The sequence below is a fragment of the Haemaphysalis longicornis genome, unplaced genomic scaffold (genome assembly GCF_048455015.1).
Source record: "Haemaphysalis longicornis isolate Haplotype H1 unplaced genomic scaffold, Haemaphysalis longicornis Haplotype H1 scaffold_4, whole genome shotgun sequence".
NCBI classification, from domain to species: domain Eukaryota; kingdom Metazoa; phylum Arthropoda; class Arachnida; order Ixodida; family Ixodidae; genus Haemaphysalis; species Haemaphysalis longicornis.
The window spans coordinates 50,347,799-50,372,425 of NW_027526361.1; the positions used below are offsets into that span (position 1 = coordinate 50,347,799).

Sequence of the window (24,627 nt, forward strand, 5' to 3'; positions counted from 1 at the left end):
GGACAACAGGCAAGGCGTACAAGGGGTTTTGCATTGTGCAATTCGCGTGAACAGATGCCCTTTTCTACCCAAATCGATGCTCGGCCACGTCATTCGTAGAATTTTCCCACTAGGCCTATTCAATTGGTTACCCCACAGCATTGTGGTGAAGGTGCCCTGCGGGGATTTAGAGAGTATATGAACGCGGAGCCCATCCTCGAGAGTAACACCTAAGTGCCCATCGAACAACGAATGAGCACCCTCAATGAATTGTCGGCCTTGGTATCAACTGTCTTTTCGTCGCAATCAGTGTGTCATTATGTTCCCGCCGTTTTTAAGATACCGAACATCGTACATGTCGGAGCGACGACGATGAGACGAGAAATAATCTTCCACGTTTGCGTTATTACGGCGGCAAAGCGGCAAATCGTTATTACGGTAGCAAAGCCCCAGTTACAATACCGCAAACGGTAATATAAATACGCAGAGTAGAAAAGAGCTGGCCTTATGACGCGTTGGAAGAGCCCCGAAGTCCTCAATCTGAATGTACTGCTGTGATCAAACGTCATCACTATCTACATCACCATCTCCCCGGCTTGAGACATAGCAACTCTAGGCAATTGACCGGGCCACATAACGTAAAACTAAAAAGTACAGACTCATGTAAACAAAGATACATTGTAAAACGGGCGAAAAAATAGTACCAAACCAATGCTTAAAATAAAGTTGTGTTCCTTTTCAACCCGCGAGGAAAGGGTTCATCAGTTGTTTTTTTTACTTTCCAACCTTGTCTAATTTTGTCATCTTTATTTTAACCAACGCATAACTGCAGTGCGGTAAAATTAGTGTTAAGAAGCATTCGACGCCTAAAAAATCGAACAAGAAACACGTCTGCCCGTTACCCCCAACGCGAGCGCCCGGCTATTCTTGGATCCGGAAGCATGGGTGTCTTCCCGCGCAGCTGACGACTCCTATCAGACGACTCCTGGTTAGTTAAAACCATCCCGGCATTTAAACTCATCAAAAATAAAACTCCCAACTGCGTGGAAGGCATACCACAAGGCTATTGAACTCGTATAAGTCATTTAAAGCTCCGCTAATATACATTGTACCTGATCTCACCCAACTCTTTCAAATCGCATGTATGCAGTGCATGACCCGCGCGAAAGTGAAGAACGCACGCACACTGAAAGACGACCGGGGCCACATTTCGCCTTTTGTGCGTGCTTGTGGGCGCGGCGCGTTTGTTCTGATCGCGTTGTTAGCGTTTAGACTACCCTGACAGCTGTGCCAGAACCCACGGGCTTCCGAATCCGAGAATAGACAGGCGCACGCGTTGGGAATAAGGGGCCGACATTGAAATATGAAAGAGGAATGTTTTGCTTGAAGGCAAGCAAAAGGCGTCCTACACGACGTCGTAAACATTTTTTCTCTCTTTTTCTGGTTTGGTGTACACGCTTCTGGAGCGCAGAGAACTCAAGACGTGGCTGTGCTCTCGTAACACGTGGTTCTCACCCTGGCCCAACATCAACTGTCCGAAAACCTTTTCGCGCTCTTCAACTTCGGCGGACTTTCTTTGCCTTCCTTCGTGCGTGCAGAGGGGGGCTTTAGGCCGTCTTTCCATCTCTCAGCAATTTCTGTGATCATCGAGAAACACGTCTTCAATAACGCAGATGTATCAAACATCTGTTTCTCTGTTTGGCTGTTCTCCGCATTGCGCAGTATATGTAATATGCAGATACATGTATCTCTTGAGGGCCCCCATAACATTTTCTCTAGCGATCTGAAGTAGCAATCCCAGCATTGTGCAAGGCTGACCTCTTCCGCCTGATTAAAGGAGCCTCTCCTTTCCTCCGCCTCCTCATGGGAAAACGTACAGTGTGCAAAAAAAGATGGGCGCTGAAAACAAAGACTCCATCGGCTGCTTCAGGAAGTGGGGAAATATGCTACAAAAAAGTGAACTTCTCAGAAAGATGTTAAGACGCAGTGGTGTTGGTGTAGTCGTTTTCTCGCCGGGTTGTTGCGCAGGCAAGACTCCTGCGTACATTGTGGGTAAACGGGGAGAATAGTGTCATCACCGCCGTCTTGCGCATGTGTACCATTTATTTGCCGACATATATGACCTGTGCATACATTAAACGCGGACCCCAAAGTGCAAATTGCATCCTTATGAAGCTACGTGCCAACGAAGCGCGTCGCTAGGCAACAAATCAATTCAGGCCACTTCCAGATGCTCGTCGGGAGGCACGCCCTTTCCAAACAGCTGTTTCCGGCACCTCACACCACACTAACACGATGGCACTCACCTATACTTAGACAAATACAGACCCGGTCAGTTCCCACTCCTTACATGATACACAAATTCCAAAAAATGGAGGGTACACCACAATGTCCACACTGCGGGGAATACCCGGAAATGTATCACACACTTTGCGCTTGCACCCACAATCCCGCTCCCCCGTACATACCTCACGCCACCTTCGCCAAGTGGGAGGAGTGGCTGGCCGACTCAATCACTTAAGGCAAGCGACAGCTAACGGAACGGGCAGAGTTTGCCCTCAGCTCCATACTACCCGGAGCCCCGGACAAAAGGCACCTTCTCTCTCTCTCTCTCTCTCTCTCTCTCTCTCTGTTTAACGTGCGCTGAAGTGTGTACACGAGGGTGCATTTAGTTGTTTCTCTTCTGATTAATTGATTGTAGGGTTTAACGCGCCGACGCAACGCAGACGATGAGGCGTGCCGTAGTGGAGGGCTCCGGATTAATTTTGACCACCTGGGATCTTTAACGTGCCCCGAAATCTCGTACAGACGGGCGTTTTTGCTTTTCGCCTCAATCAGAAAAGCGGTCGCCGCGGCCGCGAATCGAACCCGCGACCTCGTGCTCAGCAGCGCAACGCCTAGCCACTGAACCACCGCGGCGGGTGCTGTTGTTGCTCTTCTATCAAATAAAAATCCGCCGCTGTCGGGAATTGAACTTAAGAACTTTCGCTGAGTAGCGCGACATCTTAACTCATGCACCCAGCCTCCGTGATAAGTGAACACCTCGACATTTAATGCTTTTTCGTAATAGGATGTGAACATTTTCTTAATAGCTCCTCAGCCTTTCTGAGTGCAGTTGCGGTCTGCTTATATTTTGTCATTACGTAAGATTGCGAGGAGCCTGCTGTGGAGCTGTAAAGTGCACACTCCTAATATAGTATTGAACCAAAAGAAACATGCTGTATTCCTAACACACGATACTGGCATTATACTCCGGCGCTCATTTACATAATAGACTGGCGTACACGCACGCGTCCAAATCAAAACAGCGTATACGGGCAATCGACAATAACAGTCTCGCCCAAGCAGTGTTCCCTTGGCTTGTATACTTTTGGCTGACCGCAAATTTCAGAGGTTCTTTGAAATACCAATCTGTAGAGAAATTAAACTTAGGCGATGTTCAGACTACCGACGCAAAAGCCATATCGAGATCTATAGACGTAAAAAAACGGCATGTCACACAGTTCTGTTGGCTCATACTTGAAATGACGTCATTCTTTGAAGTTATCACGACAGTTGCCTCAACAGTCTGAACACGGCCTTAGTCTGAAAATGTTTACGTCAACCTATTTCACGCTCGGCTTCAAACTCACTCATTCAGAAACGCGCTTCACTCCGCCTCCTGCAGACGCCTGATGTGATGGGCTGTAAAGTCAGGCATATCCCGAAATTTGTGTTAGCAAATTGTTTCAACCGCGAATGATATGGAGAACCACTTTTACATACTGCTACCGAATTTTTGTACGAATGAAGCAACCGAACATGGCAGCGTTATCTGCAGGCCTATAAACCTAAAGGCATGGGCCTGCTTGACTCCAGCGTTCCTTATTGAATAATATTCCGCTAAAGTGTCCGTGTCCATCGATCGTTCGCCCTGTCATATGGGGCGTTGATCGCCTACAGCCTTTCGGCCTCGTATTAATTGGAGAGCAGTAGAGCTGGCTTCACCAGATCCAGTTTATCCTACGCAGGTGTAAGCTTAAACGAACACCGCGTGGGACTAATTGGCAACAGCCTGCATTTCCTTTATCCGCTTTCTGTTTCAACTGAGTTGTGAGCAGGTTGGGAATTTCAACATAAGGGTGAAATGTACTTTCGTCTTTCGCCGTGGTCATAACGCATCGAATTCTTCCAAGCCCCGAAATTGAGCTTTTCTTACAGGATGTTATTAGTGCGTAGGCCAGAAAAGTTTCTCAGCGCTTGTGTCTTCTTTTTTTTTACTCTGAATGGCGTCTCCCGCTCAGGATGTGCTTCGTTGTGCTACGAAAGCGCCACAAATGCCGGAAAATTGTTTTATACATATACGATGCCCAGTTTGTGGGACGAACTTCCAAAAGCGAAGCCTTTCTTTCGTAATATGTTTGCGCTTTAAATCAGTATGTTTAGTTCTCCGCAATGTAGATGCAGACAGAGATGGTCCTCGGATGCGGGTATGTTATTACATAAAGTAAAAAAACGTAGCAGCGCGCACAATTACGAATATTAATAAATGCTAAGAGGTTCCTTGGAGTCATCCCGACAGTTTGAAGCTTATTTCTCAACGAATGAGGAGAGTTGATTGATTGATTGATTGATTGATTGATTGATTGATTGATTGATTGATTGATTGATTGATTGATTGATCGATTGATCGATTGATCGATTGATTGATTGATTGATCGATTGATTGATTGATTGATTGATTGATTGATTGATTGATTGATTGATTGATTGATTGATTGATTGATTGATTGATTGATTGATTGATTGATTGATTGATTGATTGATTGATTGATTGATTGATTGATTGATTGATTGATTGATTGCAGGGTTTAACGTGCCGACGCAACGCAGGCAATGAGGCGCGCCGTAGTGGAGGGCTCCGGATTAATTTTGACCACTTGGGGATCTTTATCGTGCCCCGAAATTTCGTACACACGGATGTTTTTGCTTTTCGCCTTCATCATAAAAGCGGCCGCCGCGGCCTGGAATCGAACCCGCCCGCGTCCTCGTGCTTAGCAGCAAAACGCCTTAGCCATTGAGCCACCGTTGCGGTTGAATGAGGAGAGTCGTGAACGCAACTTGTTTAAAAATTTGTTGTGTAAATGCAGAAATATGGTGGGGCAATCAAAGAACGGCCACAGATATCCCGCCCTCCTAAGCAACATACCCGATGCTGTTTCGGGCTTACTTTAGAAGTTAAGTTTGCGCTTGTATCAGCTTTCTGGGCACCCTGGCGGTCAACATGGCTTCTAAGCGGTACACAGACGCTGCGCCGAGCAGCGTCTGTGTTTCGTCTTGAGGTGCAATTATGTATTTGTTCACTGTGCGATCTCTGCACAAAAATCGAGCTACCGCGCGACAAACTTGGCTTGTTCGTATATAATCACGACAAATTTTAGGTGCAAAGCCCCTTAGGGTTCGGGATGTCGGTGTTTATTGTCGTCGTCGTAACCATCGTCTCATCTAGTCACAGAACTAAAACACCGGGACACTCGTTTACGCCTCGCGCTAGAAAGCTTCGTGCTTCAAAGACACGAGATTTTTACAGCAAAGCTGCATACCTCTACCCCCCAACGGTTTCATCTCCGTTGGCAAAAACGCCAAGGCGCCAGGAATACAGTTATACACTGCGTGCTTCGCCCCTCCCCAGGTTTCACGTAAGTGGAGATGGCTTGTGATTTGTTTGCTTACCCGGAAACACGGGACGAAACAGGGGCGCTGGACGTTGCCCGTTGCGCACAGCCACGCACACTATGTTTCGCTCAGCCCAACCACGAATCGGCCTTCCTTGCCCCGATGCGCGGGTTGATTCTTTTTTCCCGACAACATACGCATAAGGGGTGGCTCAGTGGCCACATGTTAATTCCGTTCTCGGAGCTCTGGTACATACTTAAATGATCCTCTGAAAGCGCAAATACAGCTGTATATTTCTCCCGCAAAAGAAGGTGAGCTTTTATAATTATCCCAGCAATGCATGCCAACTTAGGTCACACTGAACGACTAGATTGTGAAGCGAATAATTTTTACGGGAGTCTTTGCGAAAGCATTGACAGCGTAGATTTTTTTATTGGTTTTGAATTTATTATACTTTCTTTTTTGTTATTTTTATACGCTCTGTCGCGAGAGGAAAAATCGAAATAAGAATTTCTTGTTTCTTTGAACAAATTAGCGAGATGTGCCAGCAGCAGAAGCCGTTCTTTGCTATCATCTTTTCCTCCAGAGACCCCAAATGAAAACTAATCTATACACCCCTGCAGTGCGACCACGACCTTATTTCCGACATCGCCAAAAGGCCCTCCTTTGCAATTCTGTCGAGTTTATTACGATAAAAGTGACCTTGACAAGAAGTTAATTTCAAATATCTTTTTATTTTCACGTTTAAGCCGTGACAGTCCTTTCTATCCAACGCAGCTGGAGGTGACAGCCAGATCAGGGTATATTAAGAAATATCGAGTAATGTTTGCTTCAAATTAAGCGCCCATTTTGTCAAGGCGTTCGTTCCGGAGCTTCCAAGCGTTCACATAAAGGGGCAATGCACTTAGCCTTTAATCCTCTTAGGTTGTAATCGGCTGAATGAAGCAGGCAAGGGTGGGGGGGGGGGGAGGAGAGGGAGAGAGAGGACGTCATGGCAACGGCGATGTTCGTCTCCCTTCCAGGTATAATTCTTTTGTCAGTTCAAACACTTCTCACGTTTCACAATGCCTGGAAGATTGTTGAAGATTCTTGGGGAGATTAGTTCGTTTTCCACACCGGATTAACAGCGAGGTGCTGCCTCATCGCGTTGTCTTCTTAGTTTGAAAAATGAGCGGGCTTTCCCGTCAGTTTTCTTTCGTCGGTATCAAGGCGGGTTTCGGCGTTTTAATTAAATGTTTGACGTTCAAGCGAAACGTCCCTCTCATGAGAGATCAGAGATGCGGACAATGCTGTGTGACTATCAGTGGCTTATACTGCATTTCTAAAGGCCAGACAAACTCCGGCTGTCGTAAGAGGTACGCCATTAAGGTATCAAGTAACAACGCACGCCCCTACGTAAGAAAAGAGAAAGATAAATTAGTTAACAGCATTGGGTTTGCGATGAAGGTGAAGAGACCATGAAATTGACTTCCGTATCCCAGACAACCCCATTAAAAGAAAAATATGAAATAAGCGATACAGGGAAACTTTGAGTTGCAGAACAATCCTAGCCGGAAAATATTTGTTCGTGAAGGGCCAAAATCACGCCGCGATATGTTCACGTTGTAAAAATCACCAAGAATTAGTGAGCAACTCTTACGGGAGACAAGTTTTGTGAATATGGGATAGCAAGGCGGTTAGTATGCAAGGCCTGGTGACTACTAATATGTTTTGTTTTGCCCTCAGTGAACTGTCTCGACTGGACGGGCCCCAATGGCAATGTTCGTATTGCCGCGAACCATGCATTGGATTGGTTTATGTTTTTGCATTTACCGCCCAGCTGCGCCGTGAATATTCTTTTTTTATGCCACATGGGTTATCTCATCTGATAGGAAGAATGTTTTGCCCTAACGCCACTGGCCTATAATAGTATTCTTTTATTTACAGTGTTCTCGATGTAAATCGACGGTTTCAGAAACACCTGCGCCGAAAGATAAATGCCCGCAGAGCAGACGCTGTGGCATACGATTCGCCGACACTCGCCTGCGCACGCTAATTTGTTGACTGCTGCTTCGCCGCCTGTGTATTCTTTGAGTGGCTAGGGCAGCACACGTTCACTCTAATAAATTTGCTTTTTCTTTCAGGACAACTTCGTCGTCTTTGGCTTCAGTATTCGGGATGGGCAGACTAGGAGAAATGCGGTGTGCCGGTCGGTCCCATGGCCACCGTGAATTGAAATCTGCTCAACAGAAGTATGCTGGAAGCGACACTTAGGGCGAGATAAAGACGCAGGCTTCTAAAGAGATGTGCAAGGAGTCAGGCTTACATGCGACGCCGAGACGAAGTCGGTGTGTAATAGTGCTTGCAAATATCCGTCAAACCAAATATCCGGTTTGACCGGCTCGGAGCGACTCTATCCTTGAAAGCCGGTTATCCGAATATCCGGATTTTCAATAACGAATAATCAGTATATACGGGTTCAGTGGCCGGTTAGCAGGATATTCGAATATTCGAAAGCATTAATCGCAGGGGCTAACGCACTATTCAATTGTCTGCTTGGTCGTGTGCATGATAATATCATGTAAGAAACGCAATAATTCGTGGTCCGTGAAATAGTTTGTTTAACGTACGGTGTGAAATATGTCGACAGACAATGTTAAAAGAATTTCCCAGTTATGCACTCCTTGGTATACTAGGAAGATAAAACAGACATCCGGATATCCGAACATCTGGATACGAAACCAGTTAACAAGGTACGCCAACCAATCCATCCGGTTATACTGCTGTCAAATTCGAATAATCGGTGAATCCAAAAACCGGTTTGTTATTGCCCCACTAGTGTGTGAACAAATGCAACGGTTACTCAACAGGCAAGGTTTTCTCAGGGGTAAAGAAAGAGACGGTGGGAATGTGTATTGAGAAGAAAAGCAGTAACCACTACTGCCTCCCAAATAAGGGGTCAACAAACGTTCCTGGAGAAGATGTAGGAAAGAGCATGTTAGCGCCCGCGGGAAGGGGGGGAGGGTGTATGGGAGAACCAAAAATCCAGAATGCGGTTTAAAGCGTGAGATCGAAGGCTCTTGTTTAATGGTGAAAACCAAAAAACAAACAAAGCACTAAAGCGTTGGAAGTACCTTGTGAAGATCACGACGCTCTTCACTGCTTAATAGACACAGCAACCACGATATGTTTTATGGTTTCTGGAACAGCGCATTTAGTGCAAACGGGATCGCCAGACAGGGAAAGGCAGTGGATTCAGGCCGTCGTACGCGCTGAACTGGCGCGGATACGGAAAAGCCTGAAACTGTAGACTTTGCACATTTTTGTGCATGAAGTGCAATGGGGAATTTCCGCTATCCACTCAAGGGTCTGTATGCCACCATCATGCAATGGGGAGATATTTTTGACATCATGTTATAATTTGTGTATGTGGGGCTCTTTGATTTAACTAACTGCATTATAACAAATTCTAGTACTCGCTCACAGGAGAAGACGCCTGATATGTCACTTCTGATACAAGCGTTCGAGGCTCAAGGTGCCTATAGTGCGGGAAGAAAAGGGCGTGTCACAGTTACTAAGTGGCGCATCAGTGCTACAGGCAGATGACTGTAAAAAGTAGCGAAGTCGGCTTACAGCAAAGAAGTGCAACAGAAAAAAGAGTAGTACCACGAGTTAATTTTGGAGAAGCAGATAATAGCAAAGATTAGTACGGGACACAGATAGAGGAACGCGACAGTGACAGCGCCTGCGTTGGGCATGCCACGTTTCACGTACTGTGCCTGTTATCGCTATCGTTGGCTTCGCCAAAATGAACTAGGGTCGAACTTGAGCAAACGTTGTTCTTTCTTCATGCCCTCATTTTAAGTGCGATGCACTTTATAAGCGACCCTGAATCCGCCGTCATCCGCGGTCCTCCTCCTCTCCCCTAGCAACGGCGCGAGGAGCGGAGAGGAGCGTCTGTAGCAACGGCGCAGCGACGTCACACCCCACGTGACCCGCGTGCGCTCCGCCTCCCGCGCCGTGGCTGCGCGCGCCCGCGCCGGCTCCCGCACCGCTCCTCGCACCGTGGCGTCACACTCCCACGTGACCGCGCGCTGGCGCCTTTGCGTCTGCTCCCCCTCTCCTCGCGCCGTGACGTCACATGCTCTGCAGCTGGCGCGCCTCTCCCCCCGTTAGGTTTGCACTCACCCTCGGCGCGCGCCTCTCCTCTCGCCTGACAGCTCCCCCTCGCCGATACTGCGCCTCTCAAGGCGATGGCAGAATTACTACGCCGTGTACTCTCGGCGCAAGAAATGCATTCGCACTTCCTACTTCCTCACGATTCCCTTCGGGGAGGTGGGAGCAATTTTTTTTAAATGAGGAGCATTTCTTAGGCTCGCCTGGTCCTCCGTCGTTGATGGCGGCGCCGTCCACACGCTCACTCCGCATGCGCGTCGCGTCGAGGCGCAGGTGCGCGTCTCTCCCCCGTACCCTCCTCGCTCTCAACAACAGGTGCGGCGGTGCGGGAGGAGCGCGTGTACCCCGTGCGCTCCGTCACTCTCAACAACAGCTGCGGCGGTGCGGGGGGAGCGCGTCTGTGCGCGCATGCGTTGTAGCTACCCGTGCGCTGCATCGCGCTCAACAGTAACGGCGGCAGGGCGTGTACACGTGATAACGGCGTGGTGGGTGCGTGGAAAGTTCGCGCGCTTGTGTACGGAAGTGTGCGCATGCGCGTCTCTCCCCCGTACTCCTCTCCCTCGAACGCGGGCGGTGTGTATATATGCGGCGGAGCGCGCGTTCGGAATTCAGTCAAGGGCGTCTTTGCTTGGCTTTCGCTTGACTTGACGCTTTGCTTGACTCGAGTAGATGCGATGGAAGCAACGTCTTCACCAGTTACGCAATCGCACGACCGCTCCTCAAAGACCCCTTGACAGTGAACTTTAGCGACCACAAAGCAGTCATCCTCTCCGTCCAATACAACGACGGCACCAAGCAATAAAGACAGACTTTTACTTTACACTCCTTGCCTTCGCTTCTCCTTCATTAAATAAATAAGAATAATAAAGACGAAATAACAATTAAGCATTCCCGAACCATACCCAATTACGCAACATTCACGCGATACCCCCGCCACTCTGCGACGCATTTACTCGAGTTCCCCCCGTGGGAAGATGCGGGCGGGTTTTTTTTTTTTTTTTCTGGGCTGGAATCTCATTGCGGATACTACGCTTCTAAATGTGTTCAAATGTAAACAAACTGCATACCTCCAAGAAGTGTGAGAAACGACTGCAGTAAAGCCGTTTGTTTTATTTTAATCAGTTCTAGGTGAGGGGGAAAGGGTCGTTCTCGAAATTGCAATATTTTACAACGCATTCCGGGGATATGGTCACAGAGGTCACAACAGGAAAGCATTGCGGCACGGTCAATTGGGAGGTGGTGTTGCGTCGTGTAGTGTGCACAGATAGCTTCGACGTAGTCGAAGACTAACAAAATTGTTCACGGCCACTTATACGACACTTGAGTCGTAAAAGGTGAAGTGAACGGACCCTGCAAAGATATTCCCCTCATTATTCCAGGAACAGGTGAATAATAAAAAAAAAAAAGAAACAAAAGTTGTTCTCTCAGATTTCGCATCTCAAACGTTCTTCATTTAGCCCAAATCATTAAAAATTGAAAAACGTGGATGACGGGGGGAGGTGGTAGTTGAGAGAAGTAGGACCAGCTATCAGCCTGAAATAAATCCGCTACCGTTTCCAGGACCCCACTCACCACCTCTTCCCTGTGTAGTATATCATTAGGGCTTGTACAGCCGACATCGCACGATGTCCTGGGTCCTCTGGCCGTATAGGTCGAATCTTATCCTATCTCCCCCATCTCCCTTCTTACTTCATTTCGTCCTTCTTTCCAACTGACTACGCTGATCTGGCGCAGCTGGCTTGGGACCGTCGTAAGGCTGCCGTTCTCTCGTCTTAAAAAAAACTTCGCTCGCTCCTGTACTCGCCCCTGCTTCGCTTGCGGGCTAATCCGTTCTATTTTTTTTTCCTGGTTCTACCCTTTCTCCCTATCACGGGGGCGACTATCAAGTCGATCACCATTCCCCTTTCCCTCTCTCTCGACACGTGTCCCTTTTGTTACGTCCCCAATTCATTTTTCTTACGGCACATGCCTCCCAAAACTGCCCCGGCCCTTTCAGGATATTTCATTAGCCTACGGAGCGAGTCGTGTCTAACCAACACCTCCAAGGTACAGATGAAGCCAGCTTGCAGACAATACGCAGGGGCCACTCTTCCGATCAGAGTGCCCATGTTTTAAAAAAGTTTGTCAGAGAAGGCGTCGCCGTTGGAGGCAGAAATAAGGTTAATCAAGTCAATGCATTGCGGTGACAGGTTGAGATAAGCGGCATTCAGTTCAAGGTGGTGTTGGTCTAGCTTCCTTCTGCCCACGTCTGTTCCCTCTAGTCCCCCTTTTAAGGCCCGCTGTCCGAGCAACTTCCTGACGGCGGCGACTCGGACTGACGGTCCCATCGGCTACTCAGCGCCAGGGTCTTCCCACGGCGGGCTGACGTTGCGGGCTCCTCTCTTTGTCACGCTGGTTCACTCCCCGTGCCAGAACAATGGACCAGCGCGAGATAATGTTGATGAGGCGGGAAGAAAGGCGGCCAGGAAGATTTAGGTCCGTCCACGAGCGTAACTTTTCTCCAAGAAAGCACATTTGGTTGTTTGTGCTCAGGGTCGAATAAAGTGGTCGTTTGGCCCGGACTCTTCCACTCCGGCTGTTCCGTTGTTCCGCACCCACTTTTCACGTTGTGTGCGTGTGTGTGTGTGTGTTTTTTTTTTTTGCGTTGTTGCGCAAGTGTTCTGTCTGCAACGTTGGCAGCAATCAGCGATGCGGAAAGCAGCAGTTGCATAAACTCTTTTTAACAAGCCGCTGCTAGCCCAATTTGAATAACGCCAACGTAAGCTCCATTTGTTTTGCGCGCGTAAAAAAGAAGCCGTCTTTCTTGGTAACTTTTCCCAGAAGTGCGCGGTCATCCTGTTTTTCGCTTTCGTTTTCGGTGCTTCAAGATAACGTATACTCTTGCGCCTCGTTGTGGCCTTTGAATAAGACTGAATATTTTTCAAAAACCTATTTTTCATCTGTTCGGTCATCGTAAAAAAAAAAATTCTTTTTGGACCTAGTTTTATTAGGAATAACATGCCATGACGAATGCTGATGGTCTCCATTGTAGCATTCGCCCTAGAATGCAGCGGTTAAAAACTCATATTTGCTCTACAGCGCAGCTGCAAGGTAAAAGCGAAACATAAACGCAATTTTTGCACATACTGCCAAAAAGAAAATCACAAGCGATCACCCCAGGGTGATAGGCCTAACTTGACCACTGTTGACGTAGGTTTATGAGTCTGCAATTATGGTCCTAGGACAATTTTTTGTGCGGCACAAGCCAAAGTTTGAGCTTCAAAGCGAGGAAAAAAGCCCCAGCGCGGGTATGTGCTATGTGCCCTTATGTGGGTATTATTCCGGAAAGATGGCACTGCAGATGAGCCAATTTAAATGGGTGAACTTTCTTTATATTCTTTGCATTGAAAATTCTAATAACCAAAGTCTCAGTTTTTATACACATGCGTAGCGACCAGTGTAAGTCATTTAGTTTTGGGTGTACTGTTTCTTGGTGTGGGTCTGTCGTCAATATCACGGCTACATATATCTTCAGATCTGTGCGCTCCCGAGCAAGGATCTCAAAACCAAAATGCTTTCACCCCTTTCACAGAATGAGGTATATGGAGTCTAGGCACCTTTACGCATGAGATAGACGATGCATGACAACGCGGCAGCGAGTCATTTTTATTTTGTTAATACGCGACAGACATTCAAGGTTCCAAATTCTGGTTTGCTAACGAAGTATGTTCAATCCTAGTTGTTACTATGGCTAAAGTGTACGCTCCGAACAGTTACACCTAACTGTCAAGCGCTCATTGGAAAACGAGATGCGGCATTTCTCTACGAAAAGGTCATATTTGATGCCTTGTACTCTAGTCACTCGCATTCAACGTTTCCGAAAGGTTTGTCCAACGCACTAGTTCAGGTTTGTACCCACAGTCTGCAAAGCGGACTTACGCGCTCTATCAAAAACAGCCCAAGCAGCTGCGTCAAGAAAGCGGTCAGGAACGTATCGTAAATTTTGCCCGATAAGAATTTAACTCTTCCGTCACTGTTCAGCGGTGTGAAAAAAGCCCAACAAAAGACAGACGAGCGAGTGATTTTATCACACCACCGCACACCGACTTCGGTACTGCGCATACACCTGCACCGACATATGGCTTCGTATGAAACAATTAGCATACATGTCGTTTGGCCGACATTCAACGTATTTAAAAACAGGAGCACCGCAATGGGGTGAGAATTCATCAGCAGGGCTCTTTTTTTCAAAGGACCCATTTTTTTTTTCCACCATTCATTTGAACCGGGAGTTTTATTTTAACTCCGGCTAATAGAAAAATTGGCCTCGTATCTGCTCCTTTCGTTGCAAATGTCGTCAAAAGACGATAGCCTTGATCGACTTTTGCCATGTAAATGCCTCCCTTCGCTTTCCCGCTCACCTCTCATGTTCCTCTAGCGTCGCGCTCCTCCCAAGGCAAAGACGCTAAGGGTTTGTTTAAATGATTTTAAATTTCCCGCGTTCCACTGCTCCAAACCGGGTGTCTCGATGCCAACGCTGCCGTACGGCGAATACGCGCGTGAACCGAGGCGCCCTACTTCAACGTTTATAGAATCGCGTTTTTCTACGACACGTGCGTTGCAAGGAGAACGTGGAACCTATCTAGTGGAACCTTTCGTAACTGTTGCTTGATTTCTTAAAATGACGCCAGAAGCTATAGTGGCGCGGGCGACAGCAGGCGACGGCGGAGTGAATTTTTTTTCTGCAGTTGATGAAGTATTTAATTTCGCAAACGTCAAGTATGTATGATTTTTTATAAAAGAACACTGCAAATATCACTTCTGTATTAATTTGTTGTCTTATATTTGCGTAATGTCTTGTTCTTCTTCAACAATGTTGACAAGTATGAACATTACACCGGACCTAGACGGGTAGATTTAGCTGTGAATATATAAGACTGTTGCGCAGACATTGTTTTACTTTGGCCGGGTGGCTGAATCGAGTCACAGACAGACAGACAGACAGACCAAAATTTCTGGGTTTAAGTAGCCCAAGAAAGACTATCATCTTTAAAATCGGCGTTCGAAGAGGAAGTAAAACGCGCAGTATAGCGGCAACAACAACAACGTAGCACCCAGAAGGCCAGCTGGCTCGTGAGATGAAGCCGCGAACTCCGGGAAGCAGGCCCATCCATCGCGTTCGCGTGGCTTGGACAGCTTGTACATCATTCGTCGAGGCTCAGCAAAATAAAGTAAAGGCGGCGAAAACATCGTGGCGTTGTAGTGTTTTCCCGCAGAGAACTTTAATGATCGCCCTTCTGAGATTTCTAAATATAGGCTTCCGGGGGACGCCGCGAACACATCCGGGCACTTGACGCTCGCGATTCCGCCACCGCGCTTCGCGTTCTAGTACCGCGAACGAGCGAGCATGACGGGTATGCCGGGGCCGTCGAACGAGGGGGCACTTTGTACGAGATTAAAGGGCGTTGTTACACCCACATTCGATCACGCGGATAAACGGCAGCGGGCTCGAGTGAAGGTAGAGATCGCCGCTTGCTTCTGGATTTATGCAAATATCAAAGCGTCCAAGAAGGCTTTTTTTCTTCTGTCATGTCGTACAAACGAACAAACGAACGAATGAACCAATGAATGAATGAATGAATGAATGAATGAATGAATGAATGAATGAATGAATGAATGAATGAATGAATGAATGAATGAAATTTCGCTTTGTATCAAATCACTCCGATGGCTTAATGGCCTTGTCGGCTGCCTGGTGAAAAAAGAAATGTTTGACTAAGTTTTCGCTACCGTTACTTCAAGAAGCGATGTCAGCATGTTGTTTGTAGTTTTTAGGGGTCTTGATAGCATGTTTGGAAGGGAGCAACGAGGGATGCAACTGCTGCCTTGAGCATCGCAACTGTAACTAAGGGGGGGTAGTAGGTTCTTCAGGTGCGACGTGTACTTATATGCTGATTTGAACTGGTTACGCCGAAACCAAAATTAGGCTTTTTTTTTTTGCCATTTAACGTGAATCACCCACAGTTGTATTGGGTGTGGCGGCGGGGTAATTTCTGCTAGCAAGCGCTTTACATGGATATCAAAACATTTATCAAATCGAGATATAGTAGTTTTTTACTCCAGACGAATATTCCATTTTGTTCTTACGAGGCCTTAATACTAGGCGATCCAGGAAAGTAACAAATTTGCGTATTATATCTTTACTATTAGATATCCTAACTAGCACTCGGTGAAACAATATTGCATTCACGTCGTCATCATTTTATTATAATCTTAATGGTTATCTGCGCCCTCCCAAGACACTTTTCTGCATCTCGCCGTGTGTCTATTAGTTTACTTTTAATCAAACCTGTCTTGTGAAGTTTCTCCGTCTCAGCTTTGTTACCTACATTTTACATACTGGTTTCTGGCAGTTAGGGCTACCCCAATTTATTCTCGGCAGGCTGGCTTCACCGACTTATCGTGAAGCTTTATCCTCGAGGGACCTTAACTATTCAAATAACCTTTACTTATGTCTTGTTTAGCAGACTGGTTAACACGTGGCGCGTCAGATAGTGAATAACTCATAAAGCGAAATGACTAAAGCCAACTTGCCGTGAGAAAAATGCCCCAAATCTCTGTTTGGGAGAAATCATGATCCTTGAACGCTTGAGTGGTGACCATTGGTGGCTTGGTGGCGGAACAAACTGTATTCTCCTTCATTTTGGTGCGGAACTACAGTTTCCAAAATCTTCGCGAAGCGAAAGCAAACCGCAAGTCTGTTCTGTATAAGCAGAGTCCTTAAAGGAGCCATGAAGAGAAAATACAACTTCGTTTAATTTGAAAGAACTAGGATTCAGTATCTCACTCAGCTCCATTAGAGCCACAAAAGATGTTTTTTAACGAAAAAAAGCAAGAATTATTTAAGAACGTTCAAATTTTGCGCCACAGTAACGCGTTATGAGCAAGAATGACGTCATACGGGCCAACAATAAAACAATTTTCAGTGCGTTAACTGCACGTTAGCATTCAAGTGATGCAGTCAAATGGAACTAGAGGCCCCATTACAGACGTCCAGTCATCTGTCGTCGCGACAGGTCAGTTAGGCGGCCGCCAATCGCGCAAACAAGGTTCCGTGACGTCATAGAAAAGTTGCGGGAAATTGGCTAGGGGGTCGCGACTGCTTCACATGTTTTCTTTAATATCTCCGTTATTTGCTCGACGATTGCGATGATATTGGTATCATTGTTATCGGGACTAAGCAGTCTTTCTTACAAACCCAACTTGTATTTTGTCTTCATGGCTCCTTTAAAAGCATTGAAGGACTGTGGTACAACTATACTGACTTCGTTTTGTGTGGGCGGTCTCGGTGTAGGCGACATTCGTGTCGGTTGCCCACGAACAAGGAGGCTGGACTATTGCACGCTGGATTCTGACGCTTGCTAGTGGCGATTAAGTCTCACGCAGGCGCGACGCATGCCCGACCGGGCTCCGCCGCCGTCCACTCACCGATGCTGTCGATGGCGGGCGAGATGGTGAGCGTGACGGCGATGAGCACCACACTCATGAGCAGAATAAAGCACGCCACAGAACTGATGACGAAGATGATAATCCGGCGGCGCGGGGAGTCGAGTTCGTCGTCCGGCTTGCGCTGCTGCCCCGTCTCCTCGTCGGTGACCAGAAGCGCCGGCACCTTGGAGGCCCTGCGGCTTCCGGCCTCGGAGTCCGGCGGGAGCAGTGAGCTGCCCTTGCGGTGCTCGCCGCCGCCGGCCAGCGAGGACTCGCGCCGGTGCGGGTGGTGCGACCCACGGTGCGTGTGGTGGTGGTGCCGGTCCTCCGAGCACCGGCGCTCGTCCTCTCCGCCCGTGCTGCGAGAGGAGCGCCGGCTGCTGTGGCCGCCTCCGCCCATGTCGTCTGTCGTCCGCGACGAGCGACGGCTCTCGTCGCACTTGGAGGACCTGCGAAGACGCCGCAAAACCAAAGAGCGGGTAGAGTGACACGGCTTCGTCGAAATGCTTTACCGGACTGTCGTTGCAGCTGGGCCGACATGATGTCGCTCGAGCAGCGGTTTTCCGCCCCATGCTGGGCTCACGCAATCATATGTGTACTTTCTGTATCCCCTACCGTGTGAATTCCCTACTGTTTCTATTTGCCATATATCCGCACTTCGCTTGCCTCAGTGGCTAAGGAATTTCGCTACTGAGCACGAGGACGCGGGTTCGATTCACAGCCACGGCGGTGGCTTTTCTAATGGAGGCGAAAAGCCAGAACGACCGTGTGTACGAGATTTTAGCGCACGTTAAAGATCCCCAGGCGGTTAAAATTAATCCGGAGCCCTCCACTACGGCGCGCCTCATCTCCTACGTTGCGTCGGTGTGTCACACCCGACAGTCAAATTACTTCTCTTGCCTGAATTTGTTGCCCCCTTATTTTACTTTTATAAAACGTGCTGTTGGACTAGTTGGTACATACTGAACGGCAGGCTTAGCGCAAAAAAGACGAGGATGTCTGACACCGTCCTCGTCTTTTTTTGCTCTAAGCCTCCTATTCTTTATTTTTGTTTTGTTTTCACATGTATTTTCTTGTCTTCGTTTTGTGATGGCTGCCAGGCTCTGCCATTCATGCCCTACACTGCTCTGGCATGTCAGACTCTTTGTCCCAGTGCAATTAGAAAATATACTATCTAATCACTATCATCATCATCATCACGTCTGCACGCGCAGCTACCGTCACCGTCCTGTTATGAAGTCACGGGCAGCTAAAAGCCCTACTGTCTGTTGTTTCCGACCATTTTTTTTTTTGTGCGCAACTTGTAATAATTAAGTCGATGGACACCATTTGGTCTATCTTGGCTTTATTGTTTTCAAAATGGCAGGAATAGCTGTAAATCCCCGCCTCACCGTAGGTAACCAAGTGAAGGAACGGGAAAGAATCACGTTCCTTTAACGGGCGGAGTTTTATGTTATTCGTACATATCGGCCAGTGAGAAGCAACGCGCAGCCTGTCGTTCTATTGCCTACCTAGATAGGACAATACCCAAACCCTTTCTTATCTTGAGTGGGACGACTCAAATAGCTTTACTTTGCACAAAGAAACAAGAAATGGTGCTGACAAAACTACAAAACAGCGAACTCAATGGCCAAGCTGTGTAGCGTGAAGCGCAACGAACCGGAACATCAATGTCTCTGATCAGGGGTGATTGCTCTCACAGGTGCGCGGGAAGAACATAATTCCCTCGAAGGGGTCTCAGCAGTTTTAGAAACAGTTAATTGCTGTCATGGCCACCTCTGCTCAAATAAAACGAGCCACCATACCCGCTTATCCTCCCCCCCTTTCCCGTTCCGCATGTTTTCCCTCTCTGGCGAACGTGTATCTGAACTAATTTGGCCGATAATATTACAAGCAAAAGGCCTTGTTAATTTTTTTCAGTTTACGGGCAGCCCGATGTGTCCAATCGACGCTCGCTACACAGTACCTATCACTGCTCATTTCGTTCTCTTCTTTTCTGAGTTAAAACTAAATGATTGTACAGAAAATCTTACTTTCTTCGAAGTATTTAATGGTCCCAGTTCCCTCGCAAAAAGAGCAAACTGTCCCTGCTTTTAACGTATTATCGCTTACAACGATAATTGCTTCTTGACCCGAGGACTTCGTTATAGCGAGTGTTTACTGTACGTAGAACTCCCGTTCATGTGTAACCACCGCACATTCGCCCACCGCCTTCAAGCGCTTCCCCGAAAGAGGCACCGACCTGCGGCTTCCGTCGTCGGCCCGGGACGAGCGACGGCTGTGCGGGCAGCCCTCGTTGTCCCTGGACGAGCGGCGGCTCAGGCTGCTGGCGCTAGAGCGACGCGAGGACGAGGGGGTCACGCTGGCCGACTCCGCTCCCCCGACGGCCAGGGTGCAGGAGCCGGGGGCCAGCGGGCTGCGGCTGCCGCGGCGCCTGCGGTCGGCCGAGGAGCGCACGTCGGGACACGAGCGCTTGCGGTCCCGGTGCCGCCGGTGCTGGCCGTGGTGGTGTCCGCCGTGCTGCTGGTGGCTCGAGTGGCAGCAGTCCTGCATCGAGTGGCGCCGGTGCTCGCACGAGCCGGGAAGGTTCAGGAACTGGCTCGGCGTCGTGGGTGCCAGCGACTCGGCCGACGACGCCTCGCGTGAGAACGGCAGGTTGGGCACTCGCAGCAGCAGGCCGGACTCGACGCCCGGGTCGATGCTGATCACGGGCGCGTGGTTGAAGCCACCGTTGCCGTTGCTGCGCACGCCGCCGTTCTCCATCAGCGGGGTGTCGGCCTGCGCTTCCGTGTCCGTGCTCATGGTGGAGTTTCCAAGGTGCGCTTCTTGCGGCACACTGGACACCACAAATGGCGAGGCTCTCTTTTCGGCCACTTGCAGTAGGTCCACAGATCGGGCGGTGGTGTCAAGACGGGCCACTGATATTCACTGATATTCGCACACAAACGAAGGTGTTGTTCGTGGCACACGTAACGAAGTCAAGCGCTGGAATTGGGGCACGGATTTATCCTTCGAAGCCCGCACCTGGAGTTGCGCAAATAGTTTCTTTTTTTCCGTCAACGATGCGATCAAAATGAATGGCCGGCCGCTTTTCTAGAACTGCGTGCTATGTGGAGACCTTTATTTTCTGCTCACATTCCTGCGCTAACCCTACTGCGTTAACTTAGAACGAAGCAACGCTCACGTTGCCTGAAAACGTACAAATAAACCTGCCAGGTAGCAGGTGCCTCCCGAAGGCCGCTGGCCGCTCCGCATATAAGCAATAAAATGATTGCCGCGGAAGTTAGAGTGAGTGAAAACCTGCATTTTTCTTTTTCACAAACAGGCTCGTTGTCATCACGTTGGAAACGGACAGCTACGATCTGTCAAAAACGCACCTAGTGGCTTTCTCGGTAGGGAAAATTTTGACAAGAGAAATATACGTCTCGTTTCATTTTTACTGTTTTAGTTTATAAATTAAGAACGGCATGGTGATAACCCAAGGGCTACTTGCACACTGCTGAATATTCCAATATTATACAGCACCGTTTTTTTTTTTTTTTGCTTCGCTTTGAGAAGCTAAACTCTTCGAGACTTTAGAAAACAAGTCCCGACTTAATGCCAACAATAGTAGCACGTTCAGGCGATCGTTCGATGCAAAATATTAAGCAGTTCTGTGGTTAAAAAACTTTCGCGTGCAAAGAAATTGTATCACCAGACCAAAACCGGCGCAGCAGCTCGAATCGCTTTCTTGGCAGATTCACCTGATGTTCGTGCTACAGAAGAGCGATAAAGGCTGAACTAGCTGAACAGTAAGAATAATACCGACCTTTTTAGTTCTTCAGGTTTATAAATAGCGACATATGACGACCCTTCCTGCACCTGATTTCAAAACTCCCTTATCCAAACCGTAAGAGGTATACTCACTCAGGAAGCGCCACTATACACGAACGCCTTTAAGCTGGGTTCACGCGAACCGAAATTTCGCTCCGGCCAAATGATTCAAATTGTGTTAGCAGTTATTCCACACCTACGGGAAAAACTTATCGAGTACGCAAACACACCCAACCCCTAAAACTTCATCCAAACCTCCTATAGAACCGACAAACGTAAGCTGCGCAAACTCCGAAGCGCGAAACAACGCGAAATATTGCCCACTATTTTTATAGTTCCCGTGATAAGCCGTGACGCTATTTATCACAATGAACACGGAATCGAAGTTGTTATAACATTGCTGGGGGGCACGTCAGATGTGAAAAGTCGAGGGGCGACGTTGACAGACGATTTTTAGCTCCTTTTGATGGACGACGAGCGCTTGCGTTGGGTAGTGACAGTTCACTCAGCCAACAGGTGATCGTTCACATCACGTGGCCAACGCAGCCGCCGAAACCGAAAGCAGCGGAACCAGCCGAGGGCTTCTTCGTTCAACGCGGCACGGTATCACGTCACTCGCCAGCGCTGTTGCATCAAACAGTTTCAGAACGTACGCAAAGATAACACCCAGCCTCGGTAGACAACGTCGTCGATGTAGGGTGTCGGTGCCGCGTACTGTCGTCGGTCGTAAATCGTCAGCGCGCGGGCGCCGTGGTGGCGCCCTGCTGTCGCGCCGGCCACATGCGCGTCGTAGTCGGACGGACGGAGCCGCGGTCGCGGTTTCGACGCCGAAGCGGCAGAACCGAGTGGTAAGGTACAAGCGCCCGGTCTCGAACCGCGGCTCCAGCGCGCGCTTGGAAAGGAGGCGCGCGCGCCATCGGACGGCGGCAGGTCGAAGCGCCTGTAAGAGGGCGGGAACTTTAACGCACAGAGAGCACTTTTTCGGCGAGATACGTTAAAAAGGCAACATGACCGCCTGGAGGCTCTAGCTCCTTGAGGTTTTTTTAAAACCGCATTTGCGTTTGGGTAGGCGATTCTCTTCAGCCTGGCGCTTACAGAAGCAACAGATTTTGGTCCGTGCCGGTCAAACAAAACCGTGTCGGTCAAACAAAGACGGGGCGTGAGCTGAACCACAGGAGAGTTAGTGCATTGCGCAAGGGGAAGCTAGAAGCAACATTTGGTAGAGAACACGTCTAGTAAGCATAACGTGCGCACACTCACGAGGCTTGTTGAATGAACATAGCGAGCAAAACCAACAGTCAAGAGCGCCTGTGAGATAATAAGGAAGTAGTTCGCCTCAATTTGCGTCAAATTTATCATTTTAGTAGGCACAAAAAAATACCCAAAAAATTGCGCTTCGGTGTGGTTCTAATGTCAATAGCGCGTTCGACACTCTACCAATTGAGCTACAGGAGCGACTAAATTGTCTCCTTTTTTCTTGTGTGCTTATGTGTATGTAAGAGTCTCCTATGTTCAGGAGTGGTACCCCCCGCCGCTCCGGAAACTTGGGGGGGTGAACGGGACTTTATTTTATCTTCCGCAGCAGTCACTAGAGCGTCTACGTCGTAAACACCGTACGGCGGGCGCTGAATCCTCCTCTGAATTTTGCGCTGTGGATGATGACTTCGATTTTTTTTTCTACAAGCTGTGTTCTCGAGTTTTTCGATTAAGTAGGTGCGAGTTATTCTCTTTAAAGTTTCTACGTTAGTATGTTGCCAGGAGACCAGGGTCGTTGGGACGTTGTTGCTGAGGGTTCTACTGCTACCCGTAGTGGCCTCGCTTCCTAGTGACTGCTGCGCCACTGGGCGAGGCCAGCGTGAATCTTGATTGATGAATTATCCCTGCCGCCAGACGCACCGCCGCCCTTGGCCCTTTTTACGTGGCTCCGCAAATTAGCTGGCTTTTCACAGCAAAACGGTCATTTTCTTTGCTTTTTTTAGTAATGCGAAGCGCCGCCTATGAAACGCATCGCAGTCACGTGGGTTTATGAGCCATTCCCGAAGCTACAGACGCAGATGACACTGACGCCGGCTTTGTCAAGCAACGGGTAATTGATTGCTTTGGCATTTAACAAAGAAGCCCTTAGCGTGCTCAGCGCGATCAGGCAGACCGTCAAGAATCGAGAGAAAAATTATAGGGCGGAAAGGGCGCGGTTTTTAGCGCCGAATTCACGCTGATAAGGCCGATTAATAAATGGAGACAACTGAAATTTGTCACAGCCATTCAAAAGTGCCGTTTTAGCAATAAACCTGCGCCCCCTTTCGTGCCATCGTCGCAATTGTAATTACACCACTTTAAAAACAGAATGCATGGTATTTGTCGCTGAAGCGACGTTGTTTCGCTTCAGTTTTAATGTTTTGACCTGAAATCATCTAATTAAGGTGATACAAGTACACCGTTAGCGAGAATGAGCTCAGCCGCTCACCCGCCGCAAGAGCTTAGTGGCTATAAGGTGTTGTGCTGCTATTCGATCCCGGCAGGTGGCTGCATTTCGGACGGAGACTAGAAGCGGAAACACCGGTGCGTAGGGATTTCAGCGCACGTTAAAATCCCCACGTGGTCATAGTTAATCGGGATATCCCTCCACAATTGCGCGCCTCATATCCTAGGGAAAAACCTTTGCGCGTAAAACCCTCGAAATCTAAATTTCAGCTCGCCCTCTTATTTAGCTGCCAGCGATAACTAAACCGGGATGACTGAGCAGTGCGGGCAGCGTGTTTGAAAAACTGTGGTTGATTCCTCTGTCACAGGAATCAGTCCAACACGAAATTGAAATGTGCAGCGAAATCTGCAGCTGAGCATGATCTGCAGCTGAGCACGACGGCTCTCGTGTGGGTGTGCTTGGCGAGCGACTCCCTGCTAGCGGGTCGCTTCGGCAAAGGTGTACTAGTGTCATTTCCCTGACGGATATGACGTCAGTGAAATCTTGGGGTTTCGTGGCATTAAATACTGTCGCGCTAAACTATAAAACCCGAGAACGAACAAGTATAACGTACTCTTTAGTACTAAAGGTTGCTTACCCGCAAGAAGACACTGTTTGCAGGGGTGCACCCTTTACAGGCCGCTTGCTTCGTTCTACAGGCGTCACTTCCGTGATGGATATGACGTCAGCGAAATCTTCGTGTATCCAGAAATAAAACACTTTCGTGTTAAAAAAAAGTTACTGCGTTTTTGCAGCCTCCCCTTTCCAAAAGGGCGATTTCCCGTGCAAGCCGCGTCGGCTTCCCAAGCGTTGTAGTTCCACACAAGGGCTGAGCGCCAGGCCGTGGAGTCGCTTGTACCTATTTTACCGGTAGGTTCCCGGCGCCACCAAGGCACACGAATGCAGATAGTGCCTTCCACAGCCACGGTGGACACTCAATTCGCAACCGCCTGTGGCAGGACTTGCTTCCAGACTCTTCACCCCCGGCAATGGCGCAACGCGGCATAATGGCCGGGGGCCCCGCCAGATGGACAAGGGTCAGGGGCCTCTCGCAAGGTTAAAACCAGCTTTCCAGGCGTGGAATCCCCTTTCAGGGG

General features: G+C 48.5%; 1 protein-coding gene across 1 annotated transcript in view; it reads right to left on the bottom strand.

Moving 5' to 3' along the window:
• Positions 1 to 20,164, bottom strand: part of LOC144179744 (uncharacterized) — a 140,782-nt gene extending 120,618 nt beyond the window's left edge. Inside the window, exons 1-2 of the mRNA XM_077708186.1 lie at positions 19,499 to 20,164; positions 17,233 to 17,705 (exon numbers count right to left, since the gene is read on the bottom strand). Of these exons, the coding sequence (XP_077564312.1) occupies positions 17,233 to 17,705; positions 19,499 to 20,058 (1,033 nt within the window). The 5' untranslated portion in view covers positions 20,059 to 20,164. The remainder of the gene's footprint in view (positions 1 to 17,232; positions 17,706 to 19,498) is intronic.
• Between the last annotated feature and the right edge of the window lie 4,463 nt (positions 20,165 to 24,627).